General features: G+C 33.0%; 1 protein-coding gene across 2 annotated transcripts in view; it reads right to left on the reverse strand.

Moving 5' to 3' along the window:
- LOC127698276 (rho GTPase-activating protein 100F-like) overlaps window positions 1-16,722 on the reverse strand; it is a 38,819-nt gene that overhangs the window by 5,342 nt on the left and 16,755 nt on the right. For both annotated transcript variants that reach the window (XM_052201779.1, XM_052201704.1), the window contains exons 3-4: window positions 1,862-2,968; window positions 1,028-1,188 (exon numbers count right to left, since the gene is read on the reverse strand). In XM_052201779.1, coding sequence (XP_052057739.1) covers window positions 1,028-1,188; window positions 1,862-2,968 — 1,268 coding nt within the window. The remainder of the gene's footprint in view (window positions 1-1,027; window positions 1,189-1,861; window positions 2,969-16,722) is intronic.

A 16,722-nucleotide genomic window follows, 5' to 3' on the forward strand; every position in this document is an offset into this window, starting at 1 on the left:
AGATATATCACAAGAGATTTGTAACTTGCTTCAACGAAGATTGTAAAATAAATTTGCAATATTAATAAATATAATCAATACGGCATTGCAATAACAAGACTATGAACTGCTATCTCTTCTTTTGATCTTTGATCTTTATTATTTGTTATTTTTGTATATTAATATAATAAATTAAACTGAATCAATTTTTAAGTGCACCCACCATCCCGTAAAATGTTAGGTTCTATGCATCATGTAACTGGCGATTTGATTTAGACTTTTATACAATAATATGACTGGAAAGTTTACTGTGCATTTGTTCTATTTGTTTATTCCTTCTGACGACCATCATTATGCATAACTAATGTTAGTAAAATATTATCAGACAGGCTAGCATTAGACAGCTTGCAATAAGAAAACATAAAATTCAACTGCAACATTTAAATTTTATTAATCAATTTTTTTTTGGGGGGGGGGGGGGGGGGGGGGGAAACTGGGGTTGGGGATTGCGGTATAATAGTAAGCGAATAATCCAACTTATCTCGTTTATTAAATGAAATATAAAATCATACAAATTTTGTTTTAAATGGCTGGTATATGTGAAACATCCTTACTGGTCTTTTAGATATTAATGAAAATACCTATATTCAAATAAATGTATAACAACATTAAGAAACATCTTATTGAAAATTGATCATAAAAAAGGCAAAAGGATGTTTTAATATACCGACAAGACAATATATGGAAGAACCTGGTAAATACTGATATATGTAAGATTTGTTGTTTATATGGACACACATGTTTATCAAAGTCATTTGAAAATATTCTATTTCGCAAATATCTTTTAAAAGGGCTTTTGCATGAAGCCACTTTAACTTTGTTGTCATGATATGACCCCCTGAAACATTTTCTTTTCAGTTTGTCTCAACTACTATGTTGACATGGATACCAAAATAGATGAAATAGAACACATTTCTACAAAAACATAGGCAACATAAATATCGCCTTTATGTCATATCGGGTTATGTATGTAACAACATCTATATACCTGGTTGGCTTTTGGAAGGCACTCTAAAATGCTCAGCATTAATTTGGCACTTCCATCTGGGTCACTTGGCAACCGGACGCTGAGAGCATCAAGTAACATCTGATATAAAGCGTTAGTGAAAAGTGGTTCAGGCAATTCACGGAGGTAGTCTTTCAAAACACCTGTAAAACAAATAATCAGATTAGTAAAACCGATTATAAAAATTTGCTGCAAAAAAAGATGAGTACCAATGAAAAGGCATGTCTTCCAACAATCTGACTTTAACACAATTGGTTAAATACCAAAATATAATTGATTAAGACGGAATTTTATAGTTATTTTTTACCACAACTTTTTACAGATAAGGAACTGTAAATGACATCATTAAAAGTTAAAAATCAAAGCACTGTTAACATGACCAACATTACAACTCCTTATTTTGTTTAAACTACCTTATTTATATCTGAGGAACAAAAAAAGTACATGCTATGTTTACCCTGATGAAGACAGTTAATTCAACTGTTACTCAGTGCTCGACTATGAATTTAACTTTTTAGAATGTTCCAAAATTATCGCACAATCACTATATTCAAGTATCCTCACATAATCACTATACATATGTACATGTAAATCAATTGGTCTTAAAATGTACGTTTGGATATTGAATCTATACATATGTACATGTAAATCAATTGGTCTTAAAATGTACGTTTGGATATTGAATCTACTAAATTAAGCTTTCTCCTTTCTTTTGTTGGTTTAAGTATTGGAACATGTATACAATGTAGCATGTGTCGGGTGTTTTTTTGTCTTTTTAACTGTAATTCATAAATATTCTAAAATTATAAAACTTACCTGTAACCACATGTATGTCTGATACATTTTCTGGAGAAAGATCAACAGCTTGAGCATTCTTCTCAAAAGCTTCTCTTAATTGGGCTTTTCTTCTAGCTGAAGCACACAGCCTGTATATCCCCACTACATCAAGTCCACGTTTCTCCACTTCTTCAATGCACTTTCTAATTACCATAGGTACATTCTGACCCTCTTGTTTGGTCACAGTTTCTAAATCTTTCCCAAATACACCATTTTTCCGCATAGATGGTAGTCGCTGCAAGGAAACTGATGGTTCATGATATAATAAGGTGGTATATAACAAGCCCTTTGGTTCCATTTTTAATGCTATGCATTTTTTCTTTCCATTTTCGAGTATTGATGGAAGTAAAACGGTGCCATGAAAGCAAAGTCTGTGTTTAAAATTAGGATCCCAATTGTAAATAAGAAATGACACTTCTTTAGAATCTTCAAGTTCAACATCGAAAGCCTCATCCCAATCGAAATTTACAGCACCAGTTCTGATCATTGTTCGTGCTTTATTCACAGAATCTATAGATACAACACAATATAAATCCCTTAGAGTCATTTTTGTTGATTTTAGCCCTTGTCCTGAGAGAATATGAATACTAAGAATTCCATCTTGACCCGTTTTCTTCGACAATTCTAATCGCCTCCTTAAATCTGGACGATAAAATTCGAACTCACTGTAAGGTATTTGTAATGGCTTCCTAGAAAGTTGAAGATCTTTGAATCTTGACGTTGAGCGAGATATATGTTGACCATCAGTGTCTATAAACTTGGTCCTATCTGAAGTAGATGAGGTAGATGCTGATAAAGGAATCCCTACCCTTGACATTGTATGGATTGAAGGGGGGACATACTTTGATTCTTGATATGAAGTTGAAAGCTCTTGTTTTCCCATATCGGAATGATATGTTCTACTCCGTTGAGCTGAATCTGCACTTCTATTACGGGTCATTTTCATTTGTCCCGGAGTTTGTGTTGATGCTGCCTTTTGAATAGATATTGGGGATGATGGCTTCCCTCCTAAAATTCTTGAAGATCCTATGTAAGCATATTCATCTGATGAATAATCCACGTTCCTTGGAGATGGTGCTGTAAATCCTGAAAAGAAAATTACAATTCTTGAAAAATTATGTCCAAGCCTTGTATTATAATTCACAAATTATACGTGTACATTGCACATTTCTATAATTAGCTAGAAGATCCTATTTGGCTTCTTTGTTAATTAATAAATGCAAAAAGACTACGTATACACTACTGCAAATTTTGAATAAACATATATATATACATGATATATAAAATGACTGAATAATAGCCAACGATAAATCTTACGGGGCGATGGATCATATAAATATGATACAGTACACTACAAAATATAATATATAACCAGTCTAAAAGGGTACAACATCACCAAAAAATGACAATAAACGAACAAATGATATATATATATATATAAGTCGATTGAATGGTGGATTTGTGTCCAAAGAGGGATTTATCCATGTATTTGTCGGTGCATTTACACAAGATGATAAAGTTTCCAATCTCAATATTGTACAAACATGTAAAACACATAAAAGACACCAGATTAGAATTTAGTTCGACATATACATGTTTCGTCTATACAAGACTAATCAGTGTTATATCCCTCGAACCGAAGCAGTTGGAACACGAAATCAATTACGACCATTGAAAACTCGAAACTCCCCAAAAAGTTGTTCAAAATGAAAATCTGAGTAAAACCATCTAATTAGATGCGGATCCAGGATTTTGAAAAAGGGGGCCGGTGCCCCCAAAGAAGGGAACGTTCGGAGTTGGACATGTAAAGAGTCTATGCATTAACCATATATGTAGCTCCATATAAAAGGCCTGCTAATGATATATGTCTGGGATACAAAAAACCTTTGTGTTTTAAACGATTTTAACAGAAAGTTACCGCATCAATATGATGAATGATATTTCATGTCGATAGCCTTGGGGACGAAACGTCCAACAATGACCGACTCAGATACTTTCATCTAAACTGCATGAGAATAAAAATACGAAAATAAAAATTAACTAGGAAGTTTGGATGTATAAATATCAATGACCTTAACGGTTTTACTCCAATTTTGTATATTTGTTTATTTTTTTTTTTCGCTGTTAGCGTATCAAGGTAAAACGGTATTCAAACGCAGGGAATTCTGTACTATTCAAAGTTATCATTTAAATATAAATACATGTATAATCAGTAAGCTACTGGAGGCGGAATTTAACCGAGGAAGTCAGGTACTATTGATCAATAGGTACTACTATTTATGAAGAATACGTAGATGCCCAGTTTCAATCACCTATGAACCGTAATGAATCATGCTGGTTATAGTGGAGTACCCATGATGATCCGTGATCAAGTCCAGTGATTCTTTCCACGTCGGTTCCATTTAGGGTTGTAAACAGTTTATGATATATTGTGGCATGCAAATGATATGCCTTATAGATCTAAATCACCCGTATTTGTCACTCATTAATGATGATAAAAATATATCAAGGAGTCGCACCAGTATAAATGGATTTTTATTTTATTTTGAAGTCTTAATTTGTGACAAGTCTAGGTCTACGACTAACATTCTTCATCGGATTACCCGAATACACCCCGAACCACCAGATCAAGTATTTTTAATGTGTGAAGGCCGATCCGCGAGTGCAACGATTTCATCGAAGCATAGGTCAAACACCCCCGAGGAAAGTAGAACATTTTGCTACTACAAATATACAGATCTAACATTGCTCGACTAAATATTAAGAAAGGTATATATAATGTTTGGTATTACTGTTGTATAACTCTAGATATGCTTGGAGAATGTCAGTCGTAGAAATGTAATATAATTCGCTATAGATCTATCATTGCACAAATCAATATGTGTAAAAAATGTTTGAACAAATGGATGCTACAGTCACGTATATTTACATACAGTTGAAACCTGATCAATGACGGTCTAATAGATTTGGGTTGTTTGTTCATGAATTGTGAAAAAAGTGGAAATAAAAAAACTAGTGAATTTAAAGGATCGTTTGTATATCATGGTGTTGCTCCAGAAGTGCAGTTTGCGGGCATGGAGTTACTAAGGAACGAGAAGCCGTCATGGACAAAAGAACAGAGAACAATGCTGACCAATGAGATTAAAAACCATAAAGAAGTTCAGACCTGAACCCTAATCGAGACCATGAGAAGTATAACCATGGGGGCACTTGACTTCATCAGAGGCAGGATTAGAGAGAAGGGAGACCATTTCCCTTACTAGATTTATAGGGACCATAACCAGTTTTGTTTTTGTTTTACTTTTCTAGATGTTATCTTTTTGTTTCTTTATTCTTATTGTTGTCATTATAGAATCAAGGAATTGTATAGAAAAGAGAGGCGAAAGATATCAAAGGGACATTCAAACTTATAAGTTTAAAATTAACTGACAACGTCATGGCAAAAAAACTGACAACGTCATGGCAAAAAAAAAACGAAAAAGACTAAACACAATACACAACATAGAAAAAAAAGACTGAACAACACGAACCGAAAAGGTATATATTTAATATATATTCAAGTTTTTAGTTTTTATGACTAGTGATTTGAGAAAAAGAAAAAAAGATCGTTGTATTCTTTACAATACCAATGTATCGACTATTTAGGATAAGTAAATATGCAGACATCAAGATCTCTAAAGAGTATGCATGCAAATGCGTTACGAAAGTACTAATGAGGCAACTAAAAATGAATATGCTATTATAAAATTCGTAAGGGTTCCGCGGAACCCAGTGTCTCGCCTACTTTTTCTGTTAATTGCAGGCTCAACAAAAATGACAAAGTAAATCAATAAAAATATTCCACTTGATACTATCTTTTGATTGTAAGAAGCTTCTGTCCAAGTTTGGTAAAAATCAAGATTAGTTTACGAATCTAATAAATCTTTAAAAACTTTAACTGCAGACTGAATGTAATGTTAACTGGAAGAAAACAAAATTTCCTTCTAGATACTAGCTTTTGATCATAAACAAGCTTCTGTCCAAGTTTGGTACAAATCCAAAATAGTATAAGAAAGTTATTAAAATTTTAACAACTTTAACCACAGAGTGAATGTGTTGTTTCCTGGCAGAAAATTTAAGTCCATTTAAAAGTAAAATACGGAAAAAATGGATTTATTTTTTTACAAAATTTCCTTCTAGATACTAGCTTTTGATCATAAACAAGCTTCTGTCCAAGTTTGGTACAAATCCAAAATAGTATAAGAAAGTTATTAAAATTTTAACAATTTTAACCACAGAGTGAATGTGTTGTTTCCTGGCAGAAAATCTAAGTCCATTTAAAAGTAAAATACGGAAAAAATGGATTTATTTTTTTACAAAATTTCCTTCTAGATACTAGCTTTTGATCATAAACAAGCTACTGTCCAAGTTTGTTACAAATCCAAAATAGTATAAGAAAGTTATTAAAATTTTAAAAACTTTAACCACAGAGTGAATGTGTTGTTTCCTGGCAGAAAATCTAAGTCCATTTAAAAGTAAAATAAGGAAAAAATTGATTTATTTTTTTACAAAATTTACTTCTGGATACTATCTTATGATCATAAACAAGCTTCTTTCCAAGTTCGGTAGAAATCCAGGATAGTTTAAGAAAGTTATTAAAATTTTAAAAACTTTAACCACAGAGTGAATGTAATATTTCCCGGCAGAAAAACTAAGTCCATTTATAAGTAAAATACGGAAAAAATGGAATTTTATTTTTACAAAATATACTTCTGGATACTACCTTGTGATCATAAACAAGCTTCTGTCCAAGTTTGGTAGAAATCCAGGATAGTCTAAGAAAGTTATTAAAATTTCAAAAACTTTAACCACAGAGTGAATATTTGTGGACGCCGCCGACGACTACGACGACGACGACGACGACGACGACGCCGACGGAATGTAGGATCGCTATGTCTCGCTTTTTCGACTAAAGTCGAAGGCTCGACAAAAACCATTAGTCTGGACAAACTCTGTGAACCTGTTTACCTATGACGCATCTGTTGACTGTTACATACATGTAATAGCGTCCAATATTACGGGAATATTATGGGTGATTTTTTTATTCAAGAGGAAAAAACAAAGAAAATTGATTGACAAAAAAATTAAATTTCATAATTTCAGACCAGAGTTTTAAATCAATGACGTCCATGACGTCGGCGTGAATAAAGACATTGACTGAAGAATCGTTTAAGCAAGAGTCCTTTTGGAGTAATATTTCCACAATAAATATAGATGCAATGATTGGAAAAAAAAACATTTTCAAAATTTGAGACTTTTGTCCAACACAATGCATTCAATATTGTTTGAAAGCATATCGAGGTATAGAGTTGAAACGTGTGATTTTGTAAACCTTAATTATGTTTACACAGGTGTATTATTATTCAAAACTTTAAGACAGGTTGAAAGAATTAGTCACACTTTGTTAAAAAAAATCCAACGTATTAACAAATGTCTTGCTTTACAAAAGAATTATCATATCTAACAAAATATCTCCTTTTCACAAAAAAATCTGTTGATTTAAACAACTTGACTTGAATGTTCATTGACAACTGATTACATTTCTTTCCCTGAGGGGTTCACGCATATTTGTCATTTTGCAGCCTTATATAGCTTACTATAGGGTATGTGTTTGCTCATTTTTGAAAGCCGTACTGTGACATATAGCTAACTTCATTTCTACGTCATTTGGTCTCTGGTGGAGAGTTGTCTCATTGGCAATCATAACACATCTTCCCCTCTTTTTATATATAAAAAACATACTTAATCTTATAAAAAATGCAAATTAACCCTGGAAATTGAGACAAAATTTTCAAAGCACCTTTTAGGTGTGTTAAATGCAGAAAATATCGAAACAGTCCATAAATGATCATGCGTTTAAGTCCTTAGAATAATTCTATTAATATGAACGATTTTCAAACACACTGAGTGATATTCTTTGTGGTATTTGACCCCCACCCAACACATACACTACATATCAGACTAAAAGTTAAAGTAGCATGTCCAACCTAAAGAAGAATCAGTGCAAGTTTCTGAGATTTCCGTCAATTTGTTTTCAAAGAGTTGAGGCAATTTGTATTCATAAACGAATTTAGAGGATCTATATAAAAATAAGGAGATGTGGTATGATTGCCAATGAGACAACTATCCACCAATGTTAAAAAGATGTGATGTAAGCAATTATAGGCAAACGTACGTCCTTCAACAATGAGAATCAAAGTGCTTGTAAGCACAGAAGGATAAAGATGGCTTTAATTTATCTGTGGGAAGTAAAATTAAATATTGCATTGTAAAAAGCATTGGTTGTAGTTGATTCAACTACAATTCTGCACAAAGGAAGATAACTCCAATTTTTAAAGATGACTTTAACAATGACATCATTGATATTTTTAGAAAAGATATTAGATTCCTGCACCTTGCACAAGTTATGTAATTTTTTAGACAAGTATAACATTATTTTGTGACTTGAACATCTGAGCATAAATTTCATTGATAAATTTCTGGAAATGTTCATGGATAGAATTTATAGAATGTAATGATCAATGCACTACATTTTGTGTATCTCAAAGGTAGTGATAAACCTTGGAAGATTTTGATTGCATCTCATGCCATCTTTACCCAAAACCCATACCGTATAGTCGGCTATAAAAGGCCCCGACATGAAAAATATTAGACAATTCAATTGAGAAAACTAAAGTCCTAATTTATAACAAAACAATTTACAAAAAAAAACAAATATGACAGACATGAACCAACGACAACCACTGAACTACAGGCTCCTGACTTGGGACAGGCACATAAAGAATGTGGCGGGGATGTTTGAGACCCTATTCTGGGACAGTGGTGTAACAGAACACTATAAGAACAAACTATAAAAATCAGTTGAAAAAGGCTTCACTCATCAGATCGATACAACGCAGAAAAGCATCAAACAAAAACACAGACCGGACGTGGCAGGGTATTTATCGATCCCTCATCCTTAACAACAAGGAGGCCTAGAGCGTTTTTGGCAATACAATATGACGATATCTTTACAAATTAGGCGATACAAAAACGTTTGTATTCATAACCAAAAAAAATAGCACATCTTAGTAACAAATTATTTTTCTTAAAATCAATATCCGTATTTAACGGACATGCGATTGCAAAAAACAGGATTTTTAAATTGCGTACTGGACATGAGCTATACTGAATTGGCACTGTTATTCCTGCTTTCCTCTGTCTGTCACACAATCGTATAAAAAAAATCAACAACTTCATAATATTTGGCTAATTAACAAAATGACAAGTTATAAAATGAAAAAGTGAGATTTATTTGAACAAACGTTAACTAATCTAAGTATAAAGTTGAGGTTTCAAATTGTTTCTACTCTAAAAGTCTGATTGGAGTTTGTTGCCTTGGGTATAAATAAATTGAGATCAAGCATATCTTAAATATGATAGCCAATGACCAAACCATTCAAACCAGTTTAATAGTTTTCAAGAACGGTTTTTGTACGGGATTAACAAATAAGAAAATAGCTTAGGATTTTGGACTTTTTTCAAACTTGCTACAAAAACAAATAATCATGATTCATTTCTTTAAACCTCTTCAAAACAAAAACTGTTTTGATATTTACATGTCGACTTTAGCCAGAAAGCTACCTCTAATTTTCAAAACAGCATCTCAGAATGGAACATACAGTGGTTGCCTCCTATTTAGCATGTTGTGATGTTATCTACCGGAAGAGTGAGGGATGGGACTCCCATGGGAGAGAGATAAATGATTTCTTTAACAAGAAAATTATGCCCAATATTGAACAGAAGATTCATTAAGAAACCATGTCAGTTTTTCTACATCTTATATAAAAATTAGGTAAAACCAGGCATATGATATAACAATTATCCAATCTTATATACCAAATAGACATTTAGGTTCACGATTGCATTTCTTTTTTAAAGAAATCAAATCAACTTATCAACAGCAATAAGCCATTCCTTTGTGAAACAACTGTGTTCCTGTTTTCGCCTACTTATTTCTAGATTCTTACGCAGCAGAGTGAATAGCCTCAAATAGGGGCTTCTCAAGAAAATAATCTAGAGCACCAAGGAGTCTGTATTGTTTAAGTGTCATAATTGCATAAAATTGATATAATGCAACTAGAATATAAGGCTGGATGGTAACTGTTTGTGCCAAAAATCTTATTTTCACTTATCATATTTGCTTGACAGTCTTTGTCTATAGATTATAGTTTTTAAAGATACTAAACAAAAATTCGTAAGGGTTCCGCGGAACCCAGTGTCTCGCCTACTTTTTGCTGTTAATCGCAGGCTCAACAAAAATGAGGAAAAAATTAATAAAAATATTCCTCTCTATACTATCTTTTGATTGTAAGTAGCTTCTGTCCAAGTTTTGTAAAAATCCAGGATAGTTAATGAATCTAATAAATGTTTTAAAAACTTAAACTGCACACTGTATGTAATGTTAACTGGAAGAAAAACTAAGTCCATTTATAAGTAAAATACGGTAAAAATGGAACAAAATTTTAACAAAATTTCCTTCTAGATACTAGCTATTAATCACGGGAACCAAGTTTTAGGCATGTTACGCGCGCGACTTTCTAGCCGACTAGTGGCCAAAAAAAGGTCGGCACAGCACTATTGACAAACTGTTCCGGAATTCGAGTTATTCCTTTGTCGAAGCCTTCATGTGGCTAAGCATCCAAAGAGCACTTGTACATCTGAGATAGATTTGGGCGCAGTTCACAAAATCGTCCAAAGCAACCTGGGACACTGACTGATAGGGTCCATATAGTTACCTCGGATCCTAGAGCCCACGTACATTTGTACCTTGAGACCGGATCCTTACCTTCCGGGCCCATGCAACACTAAAATTAAGATGAAGCCAAGAGCCCGTGTTATCCCTCAGACTGAACTTCAACGTGCATGGATTAAGGAATGAGGAAATATGCCTCACACTGTTGTTGTTCAAATAATAATCGTATCCATGCAGGAGGCTGTCATACCTGTTACTGACAAATCAATCTGTGGGTTGTCGATATAAAGTTACTCTCTATATCATCATATTTTTTATCTTTTGAGTGGTTGAATTACGTTTAATCTTTTCTAATAAATAATTTGTATTTGTATTTATATAATACGAAAGAGGCGCTTTTTTTGCTGTTAGATTCGCAAGTTTAGTGGTATACTAGCTAGGGATCACCAAAGAAAAAAATCAAGGATGGAGCTTTTAAAATGATTATTTAAACCGTTACTTTATAATTTGAATACCTTTTGCGATTCTCTTTAAACATATTGTATTTGCGTATAAAAACATGTATCGCAATTTTATGATAACAAAATAAAAAAAACTTAATTATAATCTTTCAAAATAATACTGCCAGATCAAGCATTATTTTCAAAACTAATCTCAAATTATACATGTACTAGTATCTCAAAATTTAATGTTAATGCAGAGAAACTGTTCGAAATTCAAGGGGTGCTAAACATTAAAAGCGGAGCACGGCCCTTAAATAGCCTGTGGTGATGCATGAGTATAAATGTATACAGTATTACTATTAGGCACTCACAGCATTTTCTAACATGCTGTTCATAAAGAACACACATTATAATTAAAACTCTGAGAGTCAATTTACATGGGAAGTCTAAATGTTTTTACTCGTGTTAAAGTATAAAGAGCAAAGGAATCTGCTATTGATCGCAATGGCTGTATGTACAGAAATTTCAGTCATTTCTTATCAATTACGACAACATTACTGCCAAGACGACGGAAGACGTGAATCCTGGAAATGTGACGGATTATACGATCAGGTATTATAGATGATGATGACAATATCCGCCATTAAACGGAACAATTCTCAAACTCGTTTGTAGCAGTTTTATAGACAATCTAGTAAAGCTATCCAGAGCCTTTACGTATTGATTTCACGTCATCAATAAATCTGTTTTGTATCATAAATCGACGTGCAAGGTTAGCATTTTTGCTATAACTTCTTGCGTGTATCACTGGGTGAAAACAACTTGAACCCTTTTTATAGCTGTGGGAAATAGAATAAATAATACGATGCTAGTTTCTACCCAAATTACCGCATCATACATGTATTTACTTGTTACTTATTTAAATATAGCTATATATATATATAGTCAGCTGGCTAAAGTATTGAAAAGGGGTATTAGATTTCATGTAATGAAACTTAGGTTCATGAATTCTTAATTTTGTATACATCTATTAGTAATTATTGGTTTTTGGTATGCTCAGTCTTTGATTTTCTATGTAGTGTTTCTCTTCGACTCATAGTTTCTTCCGCCACTTTTTTCTATTACAGTAGCCCCAAAAAGAAGTAAGCATCAATACTGTACCAGCCATACCAGGTACAACGCCAGTGATTTTCGGTTCAGAAACTGCAGATACAATTAGAAGTCTTCCCATAGTGATATTCTTCTTTTTACCCAAAGATATTAAGCTTATATAATTGTAATAAAATGGCGTTCACCATGCCGTAAGCTGCTTTCTAGCTTTGCAGTATGAAGGGAGACGGTTGATATGATGGATCTAAAGCACTTGTACGGCTTATAGGAGATTCCAGGCATTTCAATAATGACATCTTCTAGAAATGATCGATATTTTCTCAAATTAGTGGAGGTTTGCGTGTCAGTGAATGAGATTAATATCTAAAGCGTCAAAAATACATTTAAGTTCGAATCAAATTTACTATCAATAGCATCGAACTACCTTCAAACTGATAATTGAAAAATTTGATAAGCAAATTTGGTTAAGAGCATCAGAATTAAGCATACATGTATATCAATATGTTGTAATATAGCTGTCATTCAAGTAATGCTGCTATGCCAAATATATGTTAACTTAGACGAATACATGATTATTATTAAGATATATTGGTCCCAGATGTTAGTCATTCTAAAATTACCTTTAAAACGTGACCTTTCAGTCAATCGCCGTTTCCTTAATGTTTTAGGCATCGTTATAGGAAAAGATCGAAGATTAAATGTGTCACAGTATCAATAAAGAAATAACCATTAAGGACTTAGCGTTGTAGTATATTGATCTGTAGGAAACTCTAGGAGATATATTGTTTCACGTTGTGGATTTCATCTCCGAGGCAGAGGGAGAAATCTGTACATGGACAGTTGTTAAAAACATATTCAGAAAGTTTCAAAATTTGTGTCGTCGAAACCAAAATGAGGTTATCTTAGGTGGTGATTTGCCTCGATGATGACACAAAGTAAAATGTATACCGACCGTGTGAGACTTAGCTGGTTCTGGCTGACTACTACACTTTGAGCGTAGCGTAAATACAAAGCGGATTCCAGTTTAGTGTGAGACCATCACCATCATGCGTAGTGCAACAAACACCCCCGTAGTTATTAGTACACATGTATATATTGCCATCTTTAATGGGGACATCGTGACAGAGTAACATCCAATCCACTTTCAAATACAATGTACTTCATTGTCTTCAAACAGTTTGTGACAATAAAAAAAATAAACTGCTTCGCCGAGCGCAGCTGGATACGACCGCAGAGGTCCAACCCTGAACAGTTGGGGCAAAAATGGACACAATATTCAAGCTTGATACAGGTCTGAATTTGGATTGTAATTAAATATTTGACACATTATAGGTTTCTGACACAGAATAATAGTCAAAGAACTTGAAATTGGTTATATGATTTGAATTTATATTCAATTGAAGATTTCTTGCTGTTGTGCAATACACTGTGCTGTTGCACAATGCTTAGTAAATCTGTTTTCAGACTATATACAAAGAACTAGCAAAATAAATTGTACCCCCAATATTTCTTTGGAAAATTGACAATTTCTAAAATCTTGAGGGAACAAAAAATGACCACCCCCAAAAAAAATTTTTTTTTTTACCCCCCTCCCTCCAAAAAAAATAATATTTGGAGAAATTTTCTTTTTGTAAAAATGTGGTACAATTTAAGAGACATCCATACACTTGAACACAAGTTATTGTCTGAAAACTATAACAATGCTTGTTTTAGACCCATTTTGGTCCCTTATTCCTAAACGGTTTGGGCAATTACCCCCAAAAATGAATCCCAACCTTCTATTTGTGGTATTGAACATTGTGGTACAATTTCAGAGCAATCAAAATACTTATACACAAGTTATTGTCCTGAAACTTGAAAATGCTTGTTTTTGGGTCCCTTTTTGGCCCCTAATTCCTAAGAGGGTGTAAAACTGCTGTATTTAATAAGCTTTTCATGTAAACTGTTTATCAAAAACGAAAGCAGTTACATGTATATTGAGAACGATACTGACAAGGATTTTTTTGCAGAAACTTTAGCAGAGGTATTTTTTATAAGTAAAAATGATTAATAGTATAAAAGATCTATAATACATGTATATATCAACATGGCCTACAATGTACATGTATATTGTAAATTGATCCCTTGCAGGAGTTATTGCTTTTGAAAGATGAATGTACCCGTTTTTGCATATTTTTTTTTAAAGAATTTACAATCATGACAATAGAAAGAGATAAACTGTAATAAAATGAGATGTACAAATAATTCAACTTAACATAAATCATCAATTGACCGCTTAAAGGAGTCATTGCCTTTGATATTTTCAGCAAATATAAGACCTACAAATAATTCAACATGACTGAAATCATCAGTCATTGAACTCCTCATGCTCCTTGCATGTTATTTCACTTCAATGACAATTTTTACCCATTTTTGTGTTTTTGGCTAAAAAAAACATATAATTTATACTTTGAACGGCAAATATGATAAGCTAGACAAATTCTGCAAATAAGTCAACATGACCAAAATAATTACTCAGTGGACTCCATATAAAAGTAATTGCCCATGATTGATAATTTTTTCCCACTGTCATGACTGTGTTGCATGTTTTGCTGAAACTATATATCATGATATATAGAAAATAGAGAGAAATTGTAAAATGCAAAAATGATCAGCATAATCAGATCTATACATGTAACTATAAGATTAGTTAAAGTGACTAAAACTGCAAGTAGTCAGACTATCCATGCTAGTTACAGGAGCAATTGCCCTAAATTAAAAAAAAATGACGATTTTTGACCAATTTGAGTATTTTAACCTTAGGCTTACATGTACAATTTGTACATGTATGTACAGCTTGAAAACTACAATATACAGTACATGTGCAGGTAGATAGACTAAAACTGTGACAGCAAAAATGATCAGCAACACAAGATCTAGTATTATTCTACATCATGTACATTTTGTACAAATAAATTTGTAATTGTCAACCGACTCCTATCAGGATTTGTTTAATACATTGTACCTCTAAATCACAATTTTAACACACTTTTTTTTCATTTCAACTTACTACAAATGTACAATGTATCTCCATAACTATAATGGTTATGGATATACAGAGAGAAATTTGGTCCAGCTAAAAGATTAGCAAGACAGATGTTGGCCCACCCAGTTTCTGTTCAACACCAAAACTCTATATATGCGCTAGTTGCATTGTATTAATTTTTTTGATGGAAAAATACCAGATGAGGGGATACAGGCTCCATGGAAAGTCTATTTGTACATTAAGTACATGAAGTACATGTATATTAACTATTACATGTGCACTAGTCTTTCTAGTCAACACTTGCTTCATACTTACAACTAACAATCTTTCAATAGCAATGCGCATGAAGTTTATCAGACAATGAGATGAATTCAAACTCAGTGATCGGGAAGGACATGCGCCATGCACCAATTGCGCTTTTCGACCATAACTGGCGCATAGGGTGACAAATGTAAGCGCCCACATGGCGCACGATATTTTTCACTTCGTTTTTAAACTTTAGATATCGTAAAATGGATTTCTGATCGTGAATCGTGTCGCCATATGTGTGTACAAAACTGTGTAGTGTTCCCTCCAATGATAGGAGCACCACCTATTAATTTTTTGGACGTCTCGGGCGTTTTTCTATGGTAATAATAGCAACATGCGGTATAACTGATTACCAGAAAGAACAGCATCCGTAGCAGTATATATACTAATAGGAGCTGAGCCCATTGAGTCGATTTTAGACAAAAACATGCTAGCACTGGATAGCTCGATAGAACGTAAAATATTAGAATGGGAATTGGAAATTAGTTCAAATTTTGACAACTCTTTTATTTGTCGTATAAATAAAATTTTGCAAAAATATCAATTGCCAAAAGCAGAAGAAATTATGGAACATGTACATCCTCCATCAAAATATATGTGGAAAAAACAATTGAAAACATCAATAAATGAATACTGGTCTTCAATTTGGACAATAGAATGTAACACAAAATCAACACTTAAACATTTATCTCTTCAAAAAAATCCGGTCTATAATCCACATAACATTTGGAAATGTGTTAGAAATAACCAATATGACATAAAAAAGGCAGAATTCAAATGTAAGCTAGTAACTGGTACCTACATGCTCCAAAGTACTAGGGCAAAATTTAGTAAAAATGCTATTCAACCAAATTGCAAGCTATGCAATGAATCTGAAGAAACCTTGGAACATTTCCTACTACATTGCTTAAGTCTATCTGATGTTAGGCAGCGATATATGGATAAATTATTCAAAATGCTACGAGAAATAGAAAGGGGTGGTACAACAAATGTTATTAATAATGAACTATTACTCAAAATTATATTAGACTGCTCAGCACTAGACATAATGAGTAATCAACCAATAGACAAGTTGCTAGATATAGAAAGGAAGACACAAGATTTATGCTACCATTTACACATGAAGCGTACACAACTTTTATGTGATATCAAGTGACATGAAAATATAACAGTAATATTA

This window comes from Mytilus californianus, unplaced genomic scaffold, assembly GCF_021869535.1.
Source record: "Mytilus californianus isolate M0D057914Y unplaced genomic scaffold, xbMytCali1.0.p SCAF_1, whole genome shotgun sequence".
Taxonomy (NCBI): domain Eukaryota; kingdom Metazoa; phylum Mollusca; class Bivalvia; order Mytilida; family Mytilidae; genus Mytilus; species Mytilus californianus.